Source organism: Delphinus delphis, chromosome 6 (genome assembly GCF_949987515.2).
Source record: "Delphinus delphis chromosome 6, mDelDel1.2, whole genome shotgun sequence".
Lineage (NCBI taxonomy): Eukaryota > Metazoa > Chordata > Mammalia > Artiodactyla > Delphinidae > Delphinus > Delphinus delphis.
Genome location: NC_082688.1, coordinates 8,819,797 through 8,845,013, shown reverse-complemented (window position 1 = coordinate 8,845,013; position 25,217 = coordinate 8,819,797). Strand labels below are relative to the sequence as shown.

The 25,217-nt window shown below is 40.4% G+C and overlaps 1 protein-coding gene across 2 annotated transcripts; it reads left to right on the top strand.

Annotated features, from left to right (window-relative positions):
* Positions 1–1,340: 1,340 nt before the first annotated feature.
* ZBTB43 (zinc finger and BTB domain containing 43) lies at positions 1,341–24,874 on the top strand. 2 transcript variants are annotated; one of them, XM_060014142.1, is made up of 3 exons: positions 1,358–1,445; positions 5,146–5,269; positions 19,427–24,874. In XM_060014142.1, the coding sequence occupies exon 3, from the start codon at positions 19,450–19,452 to the stop codon at positions 20,851–20,853; it is 1,404 nt and encodes a 467-aa protein (XP_059870125.1). In that variant the 5' UTR covers positions 1,358–1,445; positions 5,146–5,269; positions 19,427–19,449; the 3' UTR covers positions 20,854–24,874. The 2 variants fall into 2 exon arrangements, with proteins under 2 accessions (XP_059870126.1, XP_059870125.1); XM_060014143.1 differs by lacking the exon at positions 5,146–5,269 and having other exon boundaries at positions 1,341–1,445.
* The last annotated feature ends 343 nt before the right edge of the window (positions 24,875–25,217 follow it).

Below are 25,217 nucleotides of genomic sequence, written 5' to 3'. Positions count from 1 at the left end.
TACCCAGATCTATTTTAAATTGAAATGTTCGGCTTGTGGGCTTTTGGACCATGCAAATAGTGTGGCCATGTGATGGCCAGATTTTGGCCATGCATCCACTAGGAAAATGTTTTACCCTTCCACCCAGAACCAAGCAGAGTCAACTTTCCTTGCTGCCTGCCTCTGCAGGGCAGTATTTTGTTTTTTCTCTAGTCTATCCTTCCCCAAAGATATATTCCTTCTTGGGTTCCCAACCTGATGTTCCAGTTTGGCCGTCATCCTGCCTGGACCCACGTAGATGCCCCCATAGCTGGTAGTAGCATTATTGTTAACCTTCCTCCAGAGATGATTTTCAAAATATTTGTCAGTATGGCATATGCACCAAGCCAATCAGAAAAGATACAGACTGTACCTGTGCATAACTTCTGAACATTAATTCTAACTTCCTAGGCTTATGTTTCTGCTCCCTTTCTGGCCTCAGATGATTTTCCTGACTTTCTCGCAAGGTTATCTATACATTTAAAAAGTGTATTTTCAATACTTCTCCTAGCAATTTTATGTATTTTGTTGCCGTTATATTTGGAGATATGTAGTCTATAATATTGCTAGAAATAAAGTCCAAGTAAGTTTATTAGGCTCATGCAACAAACATCCAGGAGTAAGCAGTCCAAAGCTGAGACTGTAGCTTAACGTCATTTGAGACCTAGGCTCTCTCAATCTTTCTGCTTTGCAGGCCATGGCAAAGCACTTAAGGAGCACACTCAACTAGAAATCCTAGTGGACTCCGTAAAAACAAAAACAAAATAAGCAAACAAGAACTTTTCCAGAAGCCCCACTCAATGACTTCTATAATACGTAACATGGGCTAGAAGTTGGTCACACGCCTATGCCTAGTCCAACTACTGGCTAATGAAAATGAGTTTACCACGAAGAGTCTGGACCAATTATGTCATTCCCTCCAGTTGGGGTGGAGCTTCTCCTAGGGGTTCCCGGCATAGTGCTTGCCACACAGAGGGCACTGGTCCTTTCATTGAACACTTACTGAGCATCCACTACGAGCCAAAGGCTCTGTGGAGGCACAAAAGGATTTGACACAATCTCTGCTAGACAAACTGAGATAGGTCAAAGGGTTTAGGACTCGGTATCCGCTCAATTCTCAGCGGTGGCCCTAGAGTCCCTAATGCAGATTGACCTGCTCCAGGTTATACTGCGCAGCCGCCGGCTCTCTCTGAGCACGCTCCTGACGCCCCGCCCCAAACGCGAGTCCCGTATGCGCACATCGCTTTCTCTCTGACGCACCCCCGGAAGCACTGGCAGTTTTGGTGGGGGCTGGACCGGGAAGCGTTTCCGGGGGCGGGAGGCGCAGGCTGAGGCGGTTGCGGCGGCGACGGCTTGAACGGGCCTGGCGCCGGCGGCGGCGGAAACTATCCCACCGGTGGGCTATGTGAGCGTCGAGGACTTGGCAGGTATGTCGGAGTCTGGACAACGGGTACTAAGGGGGCAGGAAGGGAAACCGGAGAGGTATAAGGGCTTCTCTGCAGGTCGCGGCGCGCGCACCTCTGGCACCGCCAGGCCCATAACGCCGACCGGGATGCTGAAGCCGCGCGCGGGCCGTTGGAGTCCCGGCACCCCGGGTCCAACACCTACTGTCTCCGGCCAGCCCGGCGCGCGTACAGCGACCCGAAGGCCCCTGAGGCAGCATTTCGCCCAAGGTCACCCCGCGGCGGCGGACCTCAGCGGGCCAGAGCGCTTAGAGATCCTGCCCCCCCGTCAGTCCGCCCGCCGGCCTTTCGGGGGCGCCGGGTAGGCGCGGCTTGGCGGCCTCGGAATCGAGTCAAGGCCGGGAGAAAGACTACACCGGGACTTCGCTGATACCTGCCTCTGTTTACCTCTGTGTTTCACCTTTTTTGTTGTCTGTGTCACCTGTGGTCACCTGCCCTTTTTGCCTCTCAACTCGGCTCCTGTCAACTTTGTATTTCTCTCCACTTTGGCTCTCTCGAACCCATCTCGGAGTATCTGGACCCTGTCTTTATTTCTGTTTCCATCTTGCTTCTGTGTCTCCTGACCCTGTGTTTCCCTTTTAGTCCTTAACTTTCATTCATGGCCCGCTTGTCGGTCCAGCTCTTTGCCCACCTGTGTTTCTCTCTCTCTCTGCCAATCGTGTGTCCTTCTGTCTTGTTTTTGCCTCTCCTAACTGGGTTTTTCTGGGCGAGCCTGCCCTGACCTCTGAGCCATGGAAGGTGACTCATGAGCCTGTGAAGCTTCCTGCACGGGTGACAATGTCAGCGACTAGACTGCCGTCTGACCTCAACTCTGACAGGTGTCGCCCAACCTAAGTGTCAGGGTGCAGGAGCTCCTGGAGGACAGAGAGAAGGCCATCTCAGGGCCAAAGTAACTGGATGAATCCTTGCTTTTTCTTACCGTGGTTTTTCAGGCCTGCCCAGCTCCCTACTTCCCTTGCTCCATCCACATGGCCTCCAGGGTTCTAAAGAGCCTGCTTTCTGAGTTACAGCTGCTTAACCAGGCCTGTCTCCAGGCTAAGGAAGGGTCTGAGATCCTCTGCCCCTTGGGGCTCATGGAACAGTAGCAGAATTTCTGGGAGAGCTGTATGCTTAGTTCAGAGATTGTGTCACTGTGTACAGTTAAATTATGAGAAACATAATAATTTGGGGTTCTTCATTCTTTGCTTTACAAAAGTATTCACCGGAGAAATAAGCCAGACACAAAAGAACAAATATTGTATGAGTCCACTTATATGAGGTATCTAAAATAGGCAAATTCATGGAGACAGAAAGTGGAGTATAGTTTACCAAGGGCTGAGTGGGAGGAGGGAGTGGAGAGTTTAATGGATACAGAGTTTTAGTTTGGGATATGAAAAAGTTCTGCAAATGGATAATGGTGATGGTTCCACAACAACATAAATATACTTAATGCCACTAATTGTACACTTTAAATGGTTAAAATGGTAAATTTCATGTTAGGTATATTTTTACCAAAAAAAATTGCTAAGTGTAGATTCCTGGAACTAACAAGCGCTATGAAAAATGTGACTTTAAAAATTCATTCTGTAGCTTTTAGGAACATTTAGTTGAACTTAACGTTTCTTGATGCCTGCTCTCCACAGCCAAGGTCCTTAGAAAAGGAGTTTGGTTGAAAGAATTTAGTTAAAAATTTCTACTTGTAGCAGGTTCCCACCTTGGCTGTCCCTCCATATTCATTGGATTCAGTGCAGGAATCTGCTACACAAGCAGAAAATTTGAGGAAGATTTTAACTTTTCACATGAAGAAAACTCTTAGGGTTGGAAAAATAGTCTTTTTATTATAATAATGAAAAATTGTGTTATTTTCTTGTGTGTTTTCTGATGGGGAGGCCTTTGTTTTATGTTCTCTCATCTAAGTTATCGGTTTGTTTGTAAGCTAGTTTATCAAGGTTTCTTATAAGGTGTAGCAGCTGAATTACTACCATATTGAATCCTAGATACCATCGATTATTTTATGTACCACCAAAGGAAGAGAAAACACTGCCAATTAAGCTATTACATATGCTTCTTTACATTTTTTTTTTTTTTTTTTTTTTTTTGGCGGTACGCGGGCCTCTCACTGTTGTGGCCTCTCCTGCTGCGGAGCACAGGCTCCGGACGCGCAGGCTCAGCGGTCATGGCTCACGGGCCCAACCGCTCCGCAGCATGTGGGATCCTCCCGGACCGGGGCACGAACCCGCGTACCCTGCATCGGCAGGCGGACTCTTAACCACTGCGCCACCACGGAAGCCCGCTTCTTTACATTTTTAAACTTATTTAGACTTTATTTTTTTTGGTTGTGCCGGGTCTTAGTTGGGGTGGATGGGCTCCTTAGTTGCAGCATGCGAACTCTCAGCCACGGCATGCACGTGGGATCTAGTTCCCCCACCAAGGATTGAACCCAGGCCCCCTGCATTGGGAGCGCAGAGTCCAAATCACTGCACCACCAGGGAAGTCCCTAGACATTTAAAAATGATACTCTAGTGTATGTGTAAAAAGAAGAAAAGTGAAATAAATTGGTTAAAGTGTTCATTAACCTTCTTAACCTTCCTACTCTTGAATACTTTTCAATTCAGAGTTGCATCCGTGCTTTTCCACAGTGTCATCTTTTGTGCCATCAGAAACGTTGATGAGGCTCTCAGGAATGCTCTATCATTGTCTTAGGCAGAGACAACTGTTATAACTTCCACCTGGACATCACATCTTGATTTCAGAAATTTAAAAATGTGAAAAAAATGTGCCTCTTATAATCAGTTGAATATAGTGCTATATTATTTTCATGAACTTTTCCTTTTTACCTTATTTATGTTTGCAATTAGAATAGAAAGAGACTTTTGTCTTATTTGTAACATACTGAGGAAAAAACTTTTATTTTGTTCGTATGTAGAACATACATACCGGCAAGTGCTGTTTCTTCCTTCTGCTTTCTTGATTGAGCTTCTTATCCGGAATTCTAATGAATATGAGGGTGCAGTTAAAAACATTTCCTTGGCTTTATTGTAAGGTAATGGCAGGATGACTGATAAGTGGGGAGTTAGTGGTTAGAACAATAACTTCTCTTTTGAATCTCAAAGAATTTACCACAATGGACCTATTTGCCCTGATGTTCTTAAGTAAACATTCAGCTGTGGCATGAATCAAACTTCACAAAGTAGGTAGCTTGTTTTTTTAAAACCCTAAAATAGGTTTTACTAAGTTCTTTGGCTACAGTGTTCCAATTAGAAAATATAGGGGTATTGATTGATAATGGTCTGGAGGCCAAAAACACTTTTGCAAAGGATAGTTTAATTCTGCAAAATTACATAGGTATCGACCAGTGTTGGTTTCCTATTTTTGACAGATGTACCATGGTAATACAAGATGTTAACATTAAAGGAAAACTGGCTGACAGTCATATGGGAACTCGACATTTTTTGCAACTTTTATGTAAAACTAAAATTATCCCGTAATTAAAAGTTTATTTAAAAAATACAAAGGCAGAAGCTAAGAAGGTGCAGAAACAAAGCTAATATAACCAAAAAATATCAATCGTGATTAATTTTCTTTCTGCTACTCACCCACAAGTATAGTATTTATTAGCAAGGCACTGGTACACAGTGAATAGCATCAGCATCTCTTACATTTTCAACGTGATTTTTCTTTTCAGAAATCAATGTGATTTTAATTTGAAACAAAACTAAGAAATGGGTTCCTCTTCCTCGTTCATTCATACTGCTTTTTGATGGTCATGGCATAAGGAACTTTATCCCAGGAATACAACTTTGCATTAGGTAAGCTATAAACTTGCTAAAAATGCAGTGTTTTAAATTATTTACTAAAATGGTTTCTTTTTCAGTAAAAAATAATAATGTAGTTGTATTTAATTGCCCTAGACCGGAAAGGTTCTTTTACTTCTCTTCTGAGGAGTATATATTGCACATTTTAAGGCCAATCACTGCCATACTTTGTACTGTTAGAGCATTTAAATTCCAAGAAATTTTCTGCTAAGTGACATTTTTTTTTTAACTTAGAAAAATATTAGATTTGGAATTACGCTTCTGTTTAAATCCTGACATAACCACTTCTGAGATATGTGGCCTTGGACAGATCTTTTAACCTTCTTGAGCTTTAGTTTAACTCATGAGTGTGATGATACAGGGGTATTGCCAGACCCAAGTTTACATAGTCTGCTTTGTGAACTGTAAAGCATTTGACTTAAGTATTTTTGTACGCATGGGGTGTTGGTATTATTGTACATTTGTACCAGTCTAGAGATTTACTAAAGTAATATTTACTGTGTTAAAATGTGCTCTCTACAGTAAGCATGCAAATTACCATGTGCCGTGATTAAGAAATCTCTGGAGGGCTTCAAGAAAAGTCACTCATGGGTTGGCTTCCCTATTATATTGTTGTCCTCTGTGTTTTTAGGATATGTCATTGGTATTTAAATAGTGTATAAAACTTGACATACAATTCCTCAGCTGAATAATAAATACAGGCTGCTTTTAAACTTGTCAGAGTTGGAAGGGATCTTGGAGGTCATCTAGTTCAGTGATTCTTTTTATTATTATTATTAATTTATTTTATTTTGGCTGCGTTGGTTCTTTGTTTCTGCGCACGGGCTTTTCTCTAGTTGCGGCGAGCGGGGCTACTCTTCATTGCAGTGTGCGGGCTTCTCATTGCAGTGGCTTCTCTTGTTGCTGAGCGCAGGGTCTAGGCACGTGGGCTTCAGTAGTTGTGGCATGCAGGCTCAGTAGTTGTGGTGCACCGGCTTAGTTGCTCCGCGGCATGTGGAATCTTCCCAGACCAGGGCTCAAACCCGTGTCCCCTGCATTGGCAGGTAGATTCTTAGCCACTGCACCACCAGGGAAGCCCTCGTTCAGTGATTCTTTAATATTTACCCTTTGTCCTCTGCCTTAAAAAAAAGCCAGATAATCTCAGTGAACAATGGAAGGAGTTAGCTGGGATTGGTATGTTTGTTTTAGAACTGTTACTATTGGATTTTTTTTTTTTAACTTTGCAAGGTGACATATAAAATTGCTAGTACTTCATTAAGTCTGAAGACGGTGAATAATTTGCCCTGGAGTTTATGAATGTGTTGTACATTGTAGATTGTTTCAGGTATTTATTTGTGAAAATACTCATCTTTACCTTCCATACTGTCTCATCTCTCAGACTGTATTGGGCCTGAGCAAGTGTTTTGAATTTAAATTCCAGGTTCACTGCTTACTGGTTATATGACCTTAGGCAAGTAGTTTAGCCTCTTTGTCTATTTCTTATTCTATATAATAGGAATAAAAAATATCTATCGAGTGGGTTGTTATGAGGATTAAATGAGAATACGAAAAGTGCTTTGCACAGTCTTTTACAATACATGCGTTAAATACATGTTAGGTGCTGTTACCTCTCCTACTAATTATGACATTTTCCTAGTTACCCAGTTGGGATTGGTAACTACTTTACCTTGCATCCCTCTGTTTTTTAAAACTGCTTTAATGAGACATAATTCATAGGTTTTTTCAGAGGTTTTTTTAGTATATTTAATGGGTTGTATACCCATCACCACAAGTTAATTTTAGAATTTTTGTCTCCCCTTTAAAAAAAAAACCAATTTGCAGTCACTCCTTGCCCTGTAGTTCCTTGCAGCCGCTGATTTACTTTTTATCTCTGGATTTCCCTATTCTGGACATTTCATATAAATGAAATCACACAAGATTTAGCCTTTTGTGTCTAACTTCTTTCATTTGGCACAGTGTTTCAAGGCTCAGCCATGTTGTCGTATCTATCAATACTTCATTCTTTTTTATTGCCGAAAGAATGGCATAATACATATAGTATGTAATAAAATGGAATAATATTCCATTTTATAGGTATACCACATTCTGTTTATCCAGTCATCAGTTGAGGACATTTGAGTTGGTTCCACTTTTTGGCCATTATGTATAATGCTGTTATAGACATTCATGGATAAGTTTTCTGTGGACATTATATGTTTTCATTTCTCTTGGGTATATACCTAAGAGTAGAATTGTTGAGTTACGTGATAACTCTGTTTAACTTTTTGAGGAGCTGCCAAACTGTTTTCCAAAGTGGCTGCCCCATTTTACATTCCCACCAGTAATGTATAAGGGTTCTAATCCTTCCATATCCTCTCCAACACTTGTTAGTGTCTGTCTTATTTATCATAGCCATCCAAGTGGGTGAAAAGTGATGTCTCATTGTAGTTTCGATTTGCATTTCCCTAATGAATAATGATATTGAACGTCTTTTGTATGCTCTTTTGTATATCTTCTTTGGGGAAATGTCTATTCAAATCCTTTACCCATTTTTCAATTGGGTAGTCTTTTTATTATTGAATTTTAAGAGTTCTTTATGTATTCTGGATACAAGTTACTTATCAATTATACGATTTGAATATATTTTCTCCCATGTTGTAGGTTATCTTTTCATTTTCTTTTTTAATAGATCTTTATTGGAGTATAATTTCTTCACAGTACTGTGTTAGTTTCTGTTGTACACCAAAGTGAATCAGCCATATGCATGCATATATACCCATTGTCCCCTCCCTCTTGAGCCTCCCTCCCATCCTCCCTATCCCACCCCTCTAGGTCATTGCAGAGCACCGAGCTGATCTCCCTTTGCTATGCTGCTGCTTCCCACTAGCTAATTATTTTACATTCGGTAGTCTTTTCATTTTCTTGATAGTATTATGTGTACCTTGGGCTACTCTTGCATCTTTCTGCCTACCCAGTCAGTTAGTCCCATCAATTCTGTTTTCCATACCCACTGTTACTTTCATTGCCTCAAACCTAGAGCATATTTACTGAAATCTTAGAATTGACCTTTGTTTCAGACTTGCTCCTGCTTTAAGACCATCAACAGATTATCCTTTCTGAACATATTTCACAGCATGTCACACAGAAGTTTTCAGTGCTGCCTCCAGTGCCCACATTTAAAGCTCAAACTCAGCCTTCAGCAGGATAGTACCAGTCATTCCTTCCAGATTTATCTCTCACCACTCCCTGTCACTTGTAGAAGGAAGCACAGGTAATGATGTACATGCCACTAGCAGTGGTCTTGAATGGAAAAGAGCTTTTGAGAGGACCTTCTGGTGGTAATTTTATCATAAAATAGGATCTTGCCCTCAGTGTGATGGTACCAGTAACTCAATTTTTTCAGTGTGTCACACTCATAATACACTCAACCTGCAAGAGATTAAAATAAACCAGAATGCCATGTGGTTTATAATGTTTCTTTCTGTGTTAATAAGTGAGATAGGTTTACAGTTTTTTCTTTGTTGTCCAGTTTTGATAGCACGGTTTTATAAAAAATAATTAGCAAGTTTTCTCCTATCTTTGTTCCCTTTCTCCCTTCTTCCCCCTCTGAAACAGTTTATATAGCATAGGAATTAGTTTCAAAGAATTTTCCCGTTGTGCTTTGGGCAGTCATTTGATTATGTTTTATCATTTCTCCATAGTTACTAATCTGTTAGATTTCTATATTTTTCTATAAAGTTTTTATCAGTGAGACTTTAAAATTTATTAGGGGAAAATTGTTTTCTATTTTAAAGTTTCTATCATGTGATTATATTTCATTTCTTATTCCTAATTTTGTGAATTTGACATTTCTAGATTTATTATTGTGTGATCACTTGTAATCAAATGAGCTCATGTATGCATTTCTGCTTTGGGGGATTTATTGATGCTCTCTGTGGCCACTTATGATCATTTATGTAAATGTCCTATGGAAACTGAAAAAGAAGATGTATTATTTGTAGGATACAGAGGTTGTATGTTTCAGTTAAATTAGCATTATTAATGATAACCAGTCTAAACCTCTAGATCCAAATTATCTTTTGCCTTATTGATTTATTAAAGATTAAAAGAGGGACATTTATATTTCTTACTATAATTATGTTTCTGTCACTGTTGTGGGTTTTTTTTTGAAAACTGTACTACATTTACACATAGAAGTTCGCAAGTTAACCCTCATGTGAATTATAGAATTCATCAATTATCAATAAACTTTCACCTCATTTGATGCTTTTTTTTAAAAGATTTATTTATTTATTTATTTTTGGCTGTGTTGGTTCTTCGTTGCTGTGCGTGGGCTCTTTCTAGTTGGCGGTGAGCAGGGGCCACTCCTCGTTGCACTGCGTGGGCTTCTCATTGCGGTGGCTTCTCTTTGTTGCTGAGCACGGGGTCTACGTGCATGGGCTTCAGTAGCTGTGGTTCACGGGCTCTAGAGCGCAGGCTCAATAGTTGTGGCGCACGGTCTTAGTTGCCCCGTGGCATGTGGGATCTTCCCGGACCAGGGCTCAAACCTGTGTCCCCTGCACTGGCAGGTGGATTCCTAACCACTGCACCACCAGGGAAGCCCCTCATTTGATGCTTTTTACATTGAATTTACTTTGATATTAATATTGTTGTCTGAAATTTTTTTGTTTTCATATACCTGTTCTTTTTACTTTTGACCTTTTTTTGTGATGGATTCTATTCACTTTCCTACATCTAAAAAAGTACTTCACCTTCATTTTGAAAGATATTTTGATTGGGTATAGAATTCTAGGTTGACAGTTTTTTCTTTCAGCACTTTAAAGATGTCTACTGTTCTTGCATTGTCTCCTTTCTTCTGGCTGGCATTGTTTCTGACAAGAAGCTTGCAACCTTTCTTACCTTTGGTCCTCTGTACACAATGAATCCTTTTTCTCTGGCTGCTTTTAAGATTTTCTCTTCGTTACTAGTTTTCAGTGATTTGATTATGATATGCCTTGGTATATAGTTTTCTTCATACTTCTTGTGCTTGGGGTTTGTCAAGCTTCTTGGATCTGTGGCTTTATAGTTTTTATCAACTTTAGGAAGATTTTGGCTGTTATTTAAATAAATTTTGGGCTTTATACCCTCCCACTCCTTCCGAGACTCCAATTTTGTGCCTTGAAGTTGTCCCACAACTCACTGATACTCTTTCCCCCCTTCCTGTTTTTTTTTTTTTCAGCTTTTTTCTATTTTAGGTTGTTTGTGTTGCTGTGTTTTCAAGTTCACTAATCTTTTCTTCATGTTAATTCTTTTGTTATTCTCATCCAGTGTTTGTAGAAGTTCAATTTGGGTTTTTTTGTTTTCCTGTCTACCTACTATGCTTAATTTTCCTCTATTTTCTTGAACACATGGGATGTAGAATTTTCTACCATTTGTATAAGTTTGTCATTTCTGGTTCTGTTTCTGTTGATCAGTTTTTTCTTTTTTCTCTCTCCTTAATATGGGTTATATTTTCTTGCTTCTTTGCATCCCAGGTGATTTTTTTTTTTTATTGAATGCCAGACATGAATTTTACCTTGTTGGGTTCTGGATTTTTTGTATTATGTAAATATCCTTAAGCTTTGTTCTGGAACACAATTAAGTTATTTGGAAATATTTTAATCCTTTTGAGGCTTTTTTTAAAATTTATTTTTAGTTGCGTTGGGTCTTCCTTGCTGCGCACGGGCTTTCTCTAGTTGTGGAGAGCCGGGGCTACTCTTCGTTGCAGTGTGCGGGCTTCTCATTGTGGTGGCTTCTCTTGTTGTGCAGCACAGGCTCTAGGCACATGGACTTCAGTAGTTGTGGCACGCAGGCTCAGTAGTTGTGGCACATGGGCTTAGTTGCTCCGCGGCATGTGTGAGGCTTGTTTTTAAGCTTTGTTTAATGGGACCAGAACCGCATTTTGTCTAGGGCTAATTTGTCCCCACTGCTGAGGCACGACTCTTCTGAATACTCAAGGCTTTACACTCAGGCAAGTTTTCTTCTATTAAATATTTTATTTGATTATTCCTTCTACTCCATTCGTTTTGTTATTTCTTTCAAGGGTGCTAATTAGCCATATGTTGGATCTCTATTCTCTGTTCTCCTGTTCTGTTATCTTCTCCCTTGCTGTTTTCACATTTTTATCATCCTCCTGCATAAAAGTTCCTCAAAGTGCCTTCCCCATCATTGATTCCATTTTCTATAGTTGCAATTCTGCTCCTTATTGCCTGTTTAAATTTTTGCTCTATTTTAGTTTCCTTACATCTTGTCTTTAATTCAGTTGGCTCTTTTTTTCATATCATTTTACTGTATTGTCTTATCTTCCTTAAACTTCATTCATGGGGACTGCGTTTTCATGTTTGTGGAAATCAGTTTAAAAATGCTATCTAAACTGTACTCTTTGTTTACACTTTACTATTTTCTTGGTTATTGTAGAATCTATTTACAGACCCCATTTATTTACAGAATAAAACTATGTTGGGAAACATTTTGCTCAGGTCTGAAAATTTCCCCCTTTTTGGGAAGATTATTTTGGGGTCCTTCACTGTATACCTGAATGCTGTTATAATCAACTCTTAGCTCTTTTGCTGGAGGATGGGCTGACTATATGGACACCAGGGTTAGCTTGAGTAGAATGGCTGGGGCTGGAGGCTAGGTCTGAGGCACTGTTAAGAGAGTTTGAGCACTTCCTTCTGTGTTGGTGAAATTGTTTTACCAGGGGCCTATTTTTGTCTCTTTGGCCCTTGGCTGGCAAAGGATGGGCTATGTTTTTGCCTCCTTCCTGGAGCTACCCTCTCACGTCAAGTCTTTAAAAATGTTCTGCTGAGGCAGTGTGCAACCCTTGGTATCCCAATGCAGACATCTCTGAATGTTGCCAATATGCAAGACCTTTCCTGTGGTCTGCCTTGGCTTTTTAGCTGCAGGCCTTCCAGATGAACAGGTATCTGTTGGTCCTCTGTCAGGATTACTGCTACCAGAATTGCCTGGTTGCTAAACCAGGTGGAATTGCCAGGTCAGTGTCTCCCTTTATCCTGGCCCCATCTCCACGATATCCTTAATTAAAATTTGTTGCATATAGATAACTCTGATCCCAACTTTTCAGGCTAGCTTTTCTGTATTTCTTAGATTTTTTGGTTAGGATATAGTAGATGGGAAGAATTATATGCTGCTCTCAAGTCTTCCTCTTAACCTGGTGACACCAAAATTTATAGTGACAGGATGTATAACTTTAGAGTATACCAGGTTCCCGCCTCTGAATTCCTCTTGGATTTGTAATTCTTTTGTGGTACTTTTATCAGGCTTTGCATTGAATAACAGGGTTGTATGCGTGTTTTTTATCTCCCTACCAGATTATAAGCTCTGGACAGTGACATTCCTTCATTATCTTAGAAATCTCCCACGGTACTTTGCATATAGTGTTTTATGTTGTGGGGTTTTTAAAAAAATTTTTTTAGTGAGTTAATTACTTTTATGAAACTCTTTAACAATTGAAACGGCAACTGTACTATTAATATAGGTCACAACTGCCTGTGAGTTTGTAAATATTGCTTATATAGCAGGAAAACCTATAGGAGAGGGGGAATATGTAGAAATGCCACATTCACTCAAATTTAAGGGTAGAGGTCAGATACTTGCTAAATTACAAAGACTGTTAACCACCTTGACACAGTTAAAAATAAAGTTACATGACTTTTTTTCCAATTTTTTGTTTTTCATGTGTGGTAAAAAATAAATATCATTCAGGGGGCTTCCCTGGTGGCGCAGTGGTTGAGAATCTGCCTGCCAATGCAGGGGACACGGGTTTGAGCCCTGGCCTGGGAGGATCCCACATACTGTGGAGCAACTAGGCTCGTGAGCCACAACTACTGAGCCTGCGCGTCTGGAGCCTGTGCTCCACAACAAGAGAGGCCGCGATGGTGAGAGGCCAGCGCACCGCAATGAAGAGTGGCCCCCACTTGCCACAACTAGAGAAGGCCCTCGCACAGAAACGAAGACCCAACACAGCAAAAATAAAATAAATTAATTAATAAACTCCTACCCCCAACATCTAAAATAATAATAATAATAAATATCATTCAATTTGCCACTTTAACCATTTTCAGGTGTACAGTTTAGTGACATTAATTATACCCCAGTGTTGTGCAATCAGCACCACTTTCTAGTTCCAAAATATTTTCATCACCCTAAATAGAAACTCTATCCATTAAGCAATAACTCCCCATTTCTCACTCACCTGAGCCCCTGGTAACCTCTAATCTACTTTCTCTGAATTTGCCTATTCTAGATATTTCACGTAAGTAGAATTATACATTTGTACTTTTTGTCTGGCTTACATAAATGTTTAGCATGTTGTTTTAGTGTAACGTTTTCAGTGTTCATCCATGTTGCAGCATATATCAGAACTCATTCCTTTCTGTTTGTGCTCTCTATGTGTCTTTTCAGTATAATTGATTTATAATATTGTTAAAGTCCTCTATTTCCTTATAGATCTTCTGTCCTGTTTTTCTATCCATTATTGAAAGTGAGGTAATGAAGTCTCCACCTGTTTTATAGATGTGTATGTTTCTCTCTTCAACTCTGTTAATATATATTTCTTTTGTTAGGTGCATATATGTTTTGTTTTAAATTTTTATTTATTTATTTATTTATTTATTTATTTATGGCTGTGTTGGGTCCTTGTTGCTGCGCGTGGGCTTTCTCTAGTTGTAGCGAGTGGGGGCTACTGTTCATTGCGGTGCGTGGGCTTCTCATTGCGGTGGTTTCTCTTGTTGTGGAGCATGGGCTCTAGGCACGCGGGCTTCAGCAGTTGTGGCTCCCAGGCTCTAGAGCGCAGGCTCAGTAGTTGTGACGCACCAGCTTAGTTGCTCAGTGGGATCTTCCCGGAACAGGGATTGAACCTGTGTCCCCTGCATTGGCAGGCAGATTCTTATACACTGCCACCAGGGAAGCCCTAGGTACATATATGTTTTTAATTGTCATGTATTCTTGATAGAGTGATCCTTTTTGACTTAAAATTTATTTTGTCTGATAATAATATAGTCACCACACCGCTCTTTCTGTTTCTCTTTGCACGACATACCTTTTCCATTATTTTACTTTCAACATCTTTGTGCCTTTGTATCTAAAGTGAGTCTCTTATAGACAACATACAGATAAACCATGTTTTTTTAATCCATTCTGCCAGTCTCTTGCCTTTTAATTGGAGAGCTAATCCATTTACATTTGAAGTAATTTACTGATGAAGGAGGATTTATTTCTACCATTTATTTCTAGCTATCTTCTGTGTATCTTACATGTTTTTTGTTCCTCAACTCCTCCCTTACTGCTTTTTAATTGAGATTTTTGTTTTGTTTTGTATACAGTTTTGATTCCCTTCTTTCCTTTTCCTGTATTTTTTTAGTTATTTTCCTAGTAGTTACATTGAGGTTTACAATTAACATCTTAAACTTAGCTAGTTTCAATAGCATATGAACACTGTGCTCCTCTACATCTCCATCCCTCCCTCTTCATTATTGTTATTGTCACTGATTACATCTTAATACATTGTGTGCCTAATAACATAGATTTATAATTATTGTTTTATTCATTTGCCTTTTAAATCATTCAGGAAAAAAAGAGGAGTTGTAAACCAAAGGTATAATATCAGCTCTTACATTTACCTATGTTGTTACCTTTACCAGTAGTCTTTATTCCTTCCTATGGCTTTGAATTACTATCTAGTTTTATTTTGTTTGTTTGTTTTTGCGGTACACGGGCCTCTCACTGTTGTGGCCTCTCCCGTTGTGGAGCACAGGCTCCGGATGCGCAGGCTCAGCGGCCATGGCTCATGGGCCCAGCCACTCCACGGCATGTGGGATCTTCCCGGACCGGGGCACGAACCCGTGTCCCCTGCATCGGCAGGCGGACTCTCAACCACTGCGCCACCAGGGCAGCCCTCTAGTGTTCTTTTATCTCAGCCTGAAGGACACCTTTATCATTTCTTGTAGAGGAAACCTATTAGTAACAAACACCCTTAGCTTTTGTTTATCTGGGAATGTCTTAATTTCTCCTTCATTTTGAAAGGATAGTTTTGCGGGTGTAGAATTCCTGGTTGACAGATCCTTATCCTTGCACTTTAAATATGTCTAAATATGTCGTGCACTGCCTTCTGAGTGCCGTGGTTTCTGATGAGCAGTTAGCTGTTGGTCTTACTGAGGATCCCTTTTGTGTGATGAGTGGCTTCTTTCTTGCTGCTTTCAAGATTCTCCATTGTCTTTGGCTTTCCACTATTTGACTTACAGTGTATCTCATGTGGATCTCTTTAATTTTATCTCCTTGGAGTTAAGCTTCTTGGATGTGTGAGGTTTATGTCTTTCATCAAATTCAGGATGTTTTCAATCATTATGTCATTTAATATCTTTTCTATTCTTTTTTCTCCTGAGACTCTGATTTGCATGTTGGTGTATTTGGTTTTCCATAGGTACTTCAGATTGTGTTTCTTTTTCTTCATTCCTAATACTCCTCAGACTGGATATTTCAATTGCTTTACATTTGAGTTTGATGAATTTTTTTCCTTTTGCCTGCTTAAATCTGCCATTGGACTCCTTATTATGAATTTTTAATTTCAACTTGTATTTGTTTCCTTGGTCTGCCATAATAAAATACCACAGGCTAGGTGACCTAAGCAACAAAAATTTATTTTTTCAGAATTTTAGAGGCTAGAAGTCTGAGATCAAAATGTTGGCAGATTTGGTTCCTCCTGAGGCCTTTCTCTTTGGCTTACAGGTGCCAACTTTTCACTGTCTTCACATTGCACGCATGCCTGATGTCTCTCTGTCCAAATTTCATTTCTTATAAGAATACCAGTCAGCTTGGATTAGGTCCCAACCTAACAACCTCATTTTAATTTAATTACCTTTTTAAAGGCCCTAAATCCAAATATAGTCACATTCTGGAGTACTGGGGATTAGGGCTTTAACATAGCAATTTTGGAAGGGTACAACTCAGCCCATAATACAGCTGTTACACTTTTCAGCTCCAGAATTTCTATTTGGTTACATTTTATAATTTCTGTCTCTTTATTGCCATTGTTCTCCTGATTTTCTTTAGTTCCTTGTCCATAGTTTTCTTTAACAATTTGAGCATATCCACGACAGTTGACTTTAACAGCTTTGACTAGCACTTAATAATGTCTGGAATTCTTCAAGGATAGTTTCTAATTCTTTTTTTCCTGTGAATGTACCGTATTTTCCTTTTTCTTTGTATACTTAGTAATTTTTGGTTCAGAACTGGATATTTTTAGTATTCTAATGTGGTAGCTCTTGGAATCAGATTCTTCCCCTCCTGGGGGATTTATTTTGTTTCTTGTTGATGGCTGCAGTTGTCTATATGGTGATTTTTTTCTAAACTGTTTTGCAAAGTCTGTATTCCTTGTTGCATGTAGTCACGGAAGTCTCTGTTGCTTTATCTATGTGATAGGCTGTGTCCTGACAGAGATTTCCTTAAATATTTGGGCCCAAAGAATGGGGAATGGTGTTTGTATTTTAAAATCTTCTGATGGATGCTACTGGGAAAACCACTGCAGCCTGAGGGGGCCAAGAAAAAGCTTGTGTGGGTTGGCCAAGATGCAAAACCCCAAATTTTTGGACAGTGTTGTTCTTGCCACCCTGGCATCAGCCAAGCACTCTTGGAAATTGGGCCACTGTCCTACAAATTGTGGCAGAGCTGAGGAATGGGGATTATTGCTGGTTTGCAGCATGCTGCTCTCTTAACGAGGTTTAGCAGCTTCTTCTTTCATCAAGCATTGCATTGGTTGCTGTAAGTGTCTGATCAGATTCCAGAGTTCAGAAATGGTTTATTCTGATCATTTTAACAGTTTACTAGTTGTTTTAGTGGAGGGATTGACACCTAAAGCTTCCTACTCCACCATTTTCTCTAACATCGCTTATGGCGTTTATTTTTATAGAACTGTTTTTAAAAGCCTTATCTCAGTCACATAAAATTCCACAACAGATATTTGAAATCTTGAGGAAAAGATGAGTTATTCAGTAAATAGTGTAGGAAAAACAGGCTTGCCATTTTGGAGGGGAAAGGAAAAACTGGATCCTAACCTTCTCCTTATACCAAAGTAAACTCTTTTTTTTTTTTTTTGTGGTACGCGGGCCTCTCACTGCTGTGGCCTCTCCCGTTGCGGAGCACAGGCTCCGGACGCACAGGCTCAGCGGCCATGGCTCACGGGCGCAGCCGCTCCGCGGCATGTGGGATCTTCCTGGACTAGGGCACGAACCCGTGTCCCCTGCATCGGCAGGCGGATTCTCAACCACTGCGCCACCGGGGAAGCCCTGGGTAGGAATTTTTAAAGGATGTATATGATTTATTCTGATATATGTGCAGAGAAGTTTCTAGAATATACAGAAGTTTTTTAATGGTGATTTCCTTCCAGGGGAGGTGGGGGACTAGGAATAAATGATGGAGAGATTTTTTTTAACATCTTTTTTGTAAATTTTTTATGCGTGTGTTTTATTCCCCCCTTTTTTCAAATAGCTAAGATCAAAATTCTTTACTGATGAGATAAGAGAATCCAGATGTAGTTCTCAGAATTTACATACCTCTAGTCTCTATACATTTATGTAGTTAACTTTTCCTTTTGAAATTACAAATACCTAAATAATTTATTTCCTGGTCTTATTTTTTTGTTTGTTTTAAATTATTATGAAATGTTTTAAGAGCTATAAACCATAAATTAATACTTCATTCTAAAAACACTGCCTTACCTCTTAAAATTATTAATGACTTATCTGGTATTTTAGCATCTTCTTAGAAGAGGCAGTGATGTGATAGGAAAAATAGCATAGGCTTTGGAGTCATAGAGACCTAGATTTCAAATTCCAGCGTAATAAAAACTAGCTTTTATTTTAGCCTTAGGAAAGTTACTTGAAATAGTGAACTTAAGAATGTCAGTCCTCTACGTTTGCAGGATCGTTACAAAGATTAGGTGAAAAAAGATGTACAGTTCCTGGTATTGGGTTGGCCAAAAATTTCCATGTTACAGAGAAACCCAAACAAACTTCGGCCGACCCAATATATAGTAATTACTCAGGAAACATTAGTTTCTTCTCTTGGCATCTCTCCCTATCTCTGAAAGATAACTTTCAACCTTTGTTGGGTTATCTGCTTCTTTTATCTCATACTTAGAAAATCTGGTATTTAGCAATGTTTAGATATGGTATTAGACCTAGGTGACAAATAGCACCAATAAATCTTTTGAGTTTTCTGGTTTGTTTTAATTTACTATGGAATTATGGGGCCTGAGCATGCTGCAGAGTTCATCTCGTTGATCACTCTTGTTAGGAATTGTCTCTAATGCTTGACTCATCCCACAAAATATATTTACAGTAACGCCACAGGCAATCCCTTATTCTTTGTTATAACTTTATTTTCAGATTAAGTTCATTCAGTAACAGGGACAGTGTTTACTATCCTCTTTGTTCTATAACTTTTTAAACAATTTGGAGATCAGCCGATAGAATACCTTGCCTTGCCATTTCGTTCTGCTTCACATTATGAGAAGCTCTTAAAGGGCTTAAATGCTGACAGCAACTAGAGAAACCCATATTGTTTGGGACCTAGGCGAGTTCACCCCTGTGGTGCTGAAGGACCAAAGGCCTGACTGTTCTGGCCCCACCTGTTCAGCCCCCTGACGCCTTAGTGGGTTCTAGCCTGGTGGTTTCCTTTCAGTTCCTTGCAGTTACCATGATCATTTCTGCCTGAGAGCCTTCACATGTGCTTTTCCTTTTTTCCACAATTCCTTCCTCACCCCAACTTGTCAAATATGGGTTGAACCTGAGGCCTCTTAAAAATTCTGTCGTTTGGAACAGGTATTGTGTTTGTTTTGACTAGAAATATTTACTTTGTTTTACTTGAGATTTATATAGCTTACAAATATCTCTGGATTCTATTTTCCCACTCATAGACACAGGCGGTATCAAGAGTTAATACCATAAAGAATGGTGGCTCGTTCCTGCTTTTGGCACACTCGCACCTGCAAGCCTTGCTCTGGGGAATGAATGCTCCACCCACCATGCCCACAGGCCAGGGGACTTTATGGAACTGTGGAACTTGTCTTAGTTTTCTTAGTGATCAATAAGTTTCTCTTTGGGCTGGAATTAGTACTAATTTTTCTTTCTCTTGTAGCACCAAACAAGATTTGTGATGAAATGGAGCCTGGAACAAACTCTTTTCGAGTAGAATTTCCTGATTTTTCCAGCACCATTCTGCAGAAACTGAACCAGCAGCGCCAGCAAGGACAGTTATGTGATGTCTCCATTGTTGTCCAAGGCCACATTTTCCGAGCACACAAAGCCGTTCTTGCTGCCAGTTCACCCTACTTTTGTGACCAGGTACTCCTCAAAAACAGCAGGAGGATTGTTTTGCCTGATGTGATGAACCCCAGAGTGTTTGAGAACATTCTCCTATCAAGTTACACGGGACGTCTAGTAATGCCTGCTCCAGAAATTGTTAGTTACTTAACAGCTGCAAGCTTCCTCCAGATGTGGCATGTGGTAGACAAATGCACTGAGGTTTTAGAAGGAAACCCTACAGTCCTTTGTCAGAAGCTAAATCATGGCAGTGACCACCAGTCTCCCAGCAGCAGTAGTTACAATGGCCTGGTAGAGAGCTTTGAGCTGGGCTCTGGGGGCCATACGGATTTCCCCAAAGCCCAGGAACTGAGGGATGGAGAGAATGAAGAGGAGAGCACCAAAGACGAGCTGTCATCTCAGCTCACCGAGCATGAATACCTTCCTAGCAACTCGTCTACAGAGCATGACCGGCTAAGCACTGAGATGGCGAGCCAGGATGGGGAGGAGGGGGCCAGCGACAGTGCCGAATTCCACTACACCCGGCCCATGTACAGCAAGCCCAGCATAATGGCTCACAAACGCTGGATCCATGTGAAGCCTGAGCGCTTTGAGCAAGCGTGCGAGGGCATGGATGTGCATGCATCCTACGATGAGCACCAGGTCACAGAGTCCATCAACACCATGCAGACAGAGCACTCGGTCCAGCCCTCGGGAGTAGAGGAAGACTTTCACATCGGGGAAAAGAAAGTGGAAGCGGAGTTTGATGAACAGGCTGATGAAAGCAATTATGACGAGCAGGTGGATTTCTATGGCTCTTCCATGGAAGAGTTTTCTGGAGAGAGGTCGGATGGGAATCTCATTGGGCACAGACAGGAGGCTGCCCTAGCAACAGGCTACAGTGAGAATATTGAAATGGTAACAGGGATTAAAGAAGAAGCTTCCCACCTAGGATTCTCAGCCACCGACAAGCTGTATCCTTGTCAGTGTGGGAAAAGTTTCACTCACAAGAGTCAGAGAGATCGACACATGAGCATGCACCTTGGTCTTCGGCCTTATGGCTGTGGTGTCTGTGGTAAGAAATTCAAAATGAAGCATCATCTCGTGGGCCACATGAAAATTCACACAGGCATAAAGCCATATGAGTGTAATATCTGTGCAAAGAGATTTATGTGGAGGGACAGTTTCCACAGGCATGTGACTTCTTGTACCAAGTCCTACGAAGCTGCAAAGGCTGAGCAGAATACGACTGAGGCTAACTGAAAACAGGGTCTGGCCCTTGAGTGACAGGCACAAAAATACACTATGGTAATTATGCAAATCTGGGCACAGATGATGCGTGCTACTTGCTATTATGAGAGAAGCTTAAAAAAAAGGAAGATATTTCTGAAAGACCAGCTCTAAGTAGGCCAATTAAAAAATCTTAATTCTTCAAATTTGTATGTTCCAGGCCTGGAGTGGGTCATGGGGATAAGTTAGCCCACCTCACACCTGGCAAGGTAAACCTTCAGGCCCATTGTGAATGAGGCAGGTGGACTTGGTGATAGAGACACCTGCACTTTGAATTGGACTCCAACCCACCAGTTCTATTTCAGGTGGCAGCAGTTTTTGATCACTCATTATTACAAGGTCATATTGGAATTTTATTTTGCTCTTACTATAGATACTTAGGTAATGTGGGTTTGTTTTGGTAGCTGCTTCACTGAATGAAATGCTACTTATGTAATAGCTACAGATAATGTGATTCCTAGGATACTAAGTTGATTAACAGAGCTCTCTTACCTGGGTTTATTCTTTCTAAAGGGTATTTTAACCAAAACTATGGAGATACTAAGAGGGTGACATTCTAAGTAAGAAACAAATAACTTATGGTACAAGCTTCAAATTCTGTAAGATGCCACTGTCACAATGTGTTTCAGACTCTTGATAAGTCAGAGTTTTATATTTTAGTACTAACATTTAGTTTAAACAACTGTTTGTAATTGTAATTCTCTAGGGTGCCAGACATAGGTATTTCTAACTGGTTTGCTGTCCCAAATCCTGTTTAATTGTAGCATCCACAGAGTGGGATCTGCTCTGTGGCTAGTAGACATCTAGCCTGCTTTGACTCTCCGACCACGGTACCATTGGCTGCTCCAGCTGATTCACTCTGTCTTAGATTACGGTGCTTCCTGAAGAGGTCAGTCAATGACCACAGTTACTGGGAAGGAGCCAGAAGTCACGGCTGAGAGTTACCTGTGAACTTCAGGAGCTAATAGAGTGCTACAGTGACACTCCAACTGAGAGTAGCCGAGTAGCAGAATTTTGAGTGTCAGGTTATACTTGGGTGGGGCAAGTTGTGGGGTACAATTACCCAAGAAAAGAGGAGTCTTGAAAATACACTGGTGGGGGAGATACTCGTAGAGGGGTACACTGAGCTAATCCTCCTGGCTCTTTAGGAGTGCTGGAATGTGTTTTAAAAGGCAGAAAGAAAGAGTCCTAATTTTAGGAAGTAGTCCACAGATTCATGCTCTCATATTATAGATAAAGCTGCGTAAGTTTACAAGTCCACATAGCTATATCTACCAAAAAAAACAAGAAAAGCAGCTATTCTGAGACCTTTTCTGAGGATCACTCAGAGGTTTTAGGTTAAAAAAGAAGCATGTTCAGGATGTTTTAAGCTGTGTAACATACCTGAAGTTGTCACCAGGGTAGGGACAGGGTGCTACTGTTATGTTAACTTTTCCGTAAACTTACCGGCTTATTATTTCTTAGTGGAAACTTTTTTCCTTAAAATAAAAATAACTTTTCTTGGATTTGGGGTGAAGTTTTGTTCTAAAAGTTTGGCTTTGCTCTAAAGTGAGAGACTCTGCTGGCAATGGCCTCCGATCCTCAAGCTCCTACCATCAAGGCATTTACTTGTTAAACGTTGTTTGGAAAGGGGAAAGGAAGACTTACTTACCAGTTAACTCTTGTAATCGAGGTTACAAAACAGGGATGTATTCATTAACACTGTATCATTCTCGATATATAAAAAGCACTTTGTATTTAAAACTTTATTATAAATATATATATATATTGATTTTCTAACCTAGAAACTAGATATTACCTCTTGGTTGTTTGCCATGTTAATATCTTCTTCTCTTAGTGTTGAAACTTCAGTTAACAGTCATCTCTGTGTACCTAACAGAGAATATAGAAGTGACTTACAATCAAGCTCAGTTGCTCCTTCTCTTTTTCTCACGTTAGAAGCAGTGGGTTTTAGGTAGGATCCTAGCCTTTATATGTGAGGAGAAATTGTTGTATTACTCCTACTAATTTCAGTACTAAGGCAGTGAAGTCATTTTGTTCTGCCAAAAGCTGATCACCCTCTCCCACGGTTATCAGCAAACCATTTTCTGCCTCTTAGGAAGGTTTGATGTGCTGGTTTCTGTTAAAGATTCTATTCAAATGAATGTTGGGACACTTGGGAAGAAGAGTCTGAGAGGTAAAATAAAAATATTCTGGAAAAATCATGGTCCTTCAATTATGTTGAGATCAGCACAGCACCCCGTCATGAGTAATGGTGAGGAAGAGCTCTTGTTCAGCCAGGACTACTGGGCAGCTCTTCGGTGGTAGTTTTGGAAGCAGTCAGTTGTGCTGGGACTTATTTAATGTGTTATGAAGAGAGGGATATCTTTTATTGAACTCCTTATATGTACATCAGCTACTAAATGTAGAATATAAAATGTAAGTTCCTCACATCTGCAGTTTTAAGCTTTTTATGATAGTGGGGTTTTTGTAAAAATTAGAGTTGCTAATCAGGTCAGCCAGAGCCTGTGAGGTGGCTGGGCATCTGAAGTGCTGGCCATGTTCAGAGAGGCGGGGGGAAGGGCATTGCCTTAGTTTGGATGTTAAAAGTGAATGTTTATAAACTTTGCTTTTAGGATTAGGAGATCATACTGTATTACTACCTTTTTTTTTTTTCCTGCCCACCCTGAGTTGGATAGATAGTCTCTCTCCTTACCCTCAGTACAGCTTTAGAAAATCTTTATCCTTCCCATTGAGTTTGGATAGCAGGGGGTTAACATTTCCAAACAGTCTTTCAGGGATCTTGTCAATGGCCTACAACCAAGGTATTTGTCCCCTACTTTGAGTCTTAACTGTGGTTTTTCTCCATTCCCAGTGGGACAGGGCTTCAAGGCACCACCAGTGGTATTTAATATTAGTACTTATGCTATGCCTTTAATTTTAGATACACACATTGCAATAATCCACTTGGTAAAGTAGTTATCACCGTCTAACTGAGGAAGGACTACGATAGCCTTTCCTCTACTGTGGAGGGTTGTCCTCTGGCACTCTCGGACCCCAGCCTGTTGATTCTGATTTCTAGATCTCACATTCCTCCAGTCTCTTCTTTTGGCCACTACTTTCAAAGAGTCTGCCCAAAAGGGTCTCCTCCGTTCTAGTGGGCATTTGCTGAACTAAATTGACCCTAAGCTGACTTCTAGCTGTTTGGGAAAGCTGCTTAGTCTCAGTGGTCTTCCCACGGAGGCACACACCTCCTCAAGCTGCTGTAGAAGTGAAGTTGGGGCAGAGCAGAAGCAACAACACTGTGCTTTCCCTGAGGAAGAGGATTTGCTGCAGCCCCCTGGGGGAGGGTGGAGAGATTGCCATCCCACCAAAGCCAGGTGTTTGCTTTTATAAGGTCTCCGATAATTAGGAATACTGAAAACCAAGCAACATATATCCGCGGCCTCACCCTCAGCCGTCTGTGCCACACTAATTTTGTGATTTAGGTTGCTTTCATGGGTGACTAACTTTATTCAGTGAAACCAGGGTGTGTGTTTGTTTGGGTTTTTTCTTTGCTACTTATGTGTTTAAAGGTACATGTTTCTTATTTCAAATCTCTACTGATAGTGCCCTATGGGAAGATGCTGGAACACATTTTGCAAATGTGACTTTTTTTTTTTTTTTAGTTTTGCTTGAAGCCTGTGTCATAATGTCAGTTGCTGCTGCCTTCTTTCCTTTTATGAGGTTCCCAATGTTTCTTCTAGAAAATTACTTTATTTATGCAAGTCAGGTGACTCTTAGACCCAAAACCATTTGATGATAAATAGATTATCATTAGGTGCATATCTTATTGATATTTTGTGAAATGTTATGCCTGTGTTGCAAAAGTTGAATAGTTTTGTCTTTATATATTGCTGTCTTCAGTGTACAGCATGGTTTTACTTAATTGAATGTTACTGTTTAATATTTTCTTCTTATAGAAGAGACCACGGCCTTTTGTATGACATGTTTTAATAAATGTTATCTGTCAACTTTGTAAAAGTTTTGTTTTTCACTGTGGATATATGACCACATATCTTTGTTTTCATTCTGGCTTTTGCCACCTGAGAATAAAAGTTATATCGTGGCCTTTTGACAAGTAAATGCCAAATAGACAGCCCGATCAAATGGGTAGCGAGTGATCATTTGCTGTGTCAGGCATTTATGACGATTAACTCATTAAACCCCCACCAGCCCCATCAGGGATTTAGGTGTGCTGGTTATTCTCTGTTTGCTCCTCCAGATTCCCTCCCCACCTTGTGCTTCGCTTTGGAGACTTGCCCCTATGGACCCGTCCTTCTGGCTTCTGGTTAGGATCTACCAGAGACACGCTGGGA

What these genes read in the sequence shown, in the direction of transcription:
- ZBTB43 (XM_060014143.1), top strand. Translation starts at nt 19,450, where the DNA reads ATGGAGCCTGGAACAAACTCTTTTCGAGTAGAATTTCCTGATTTTTCC.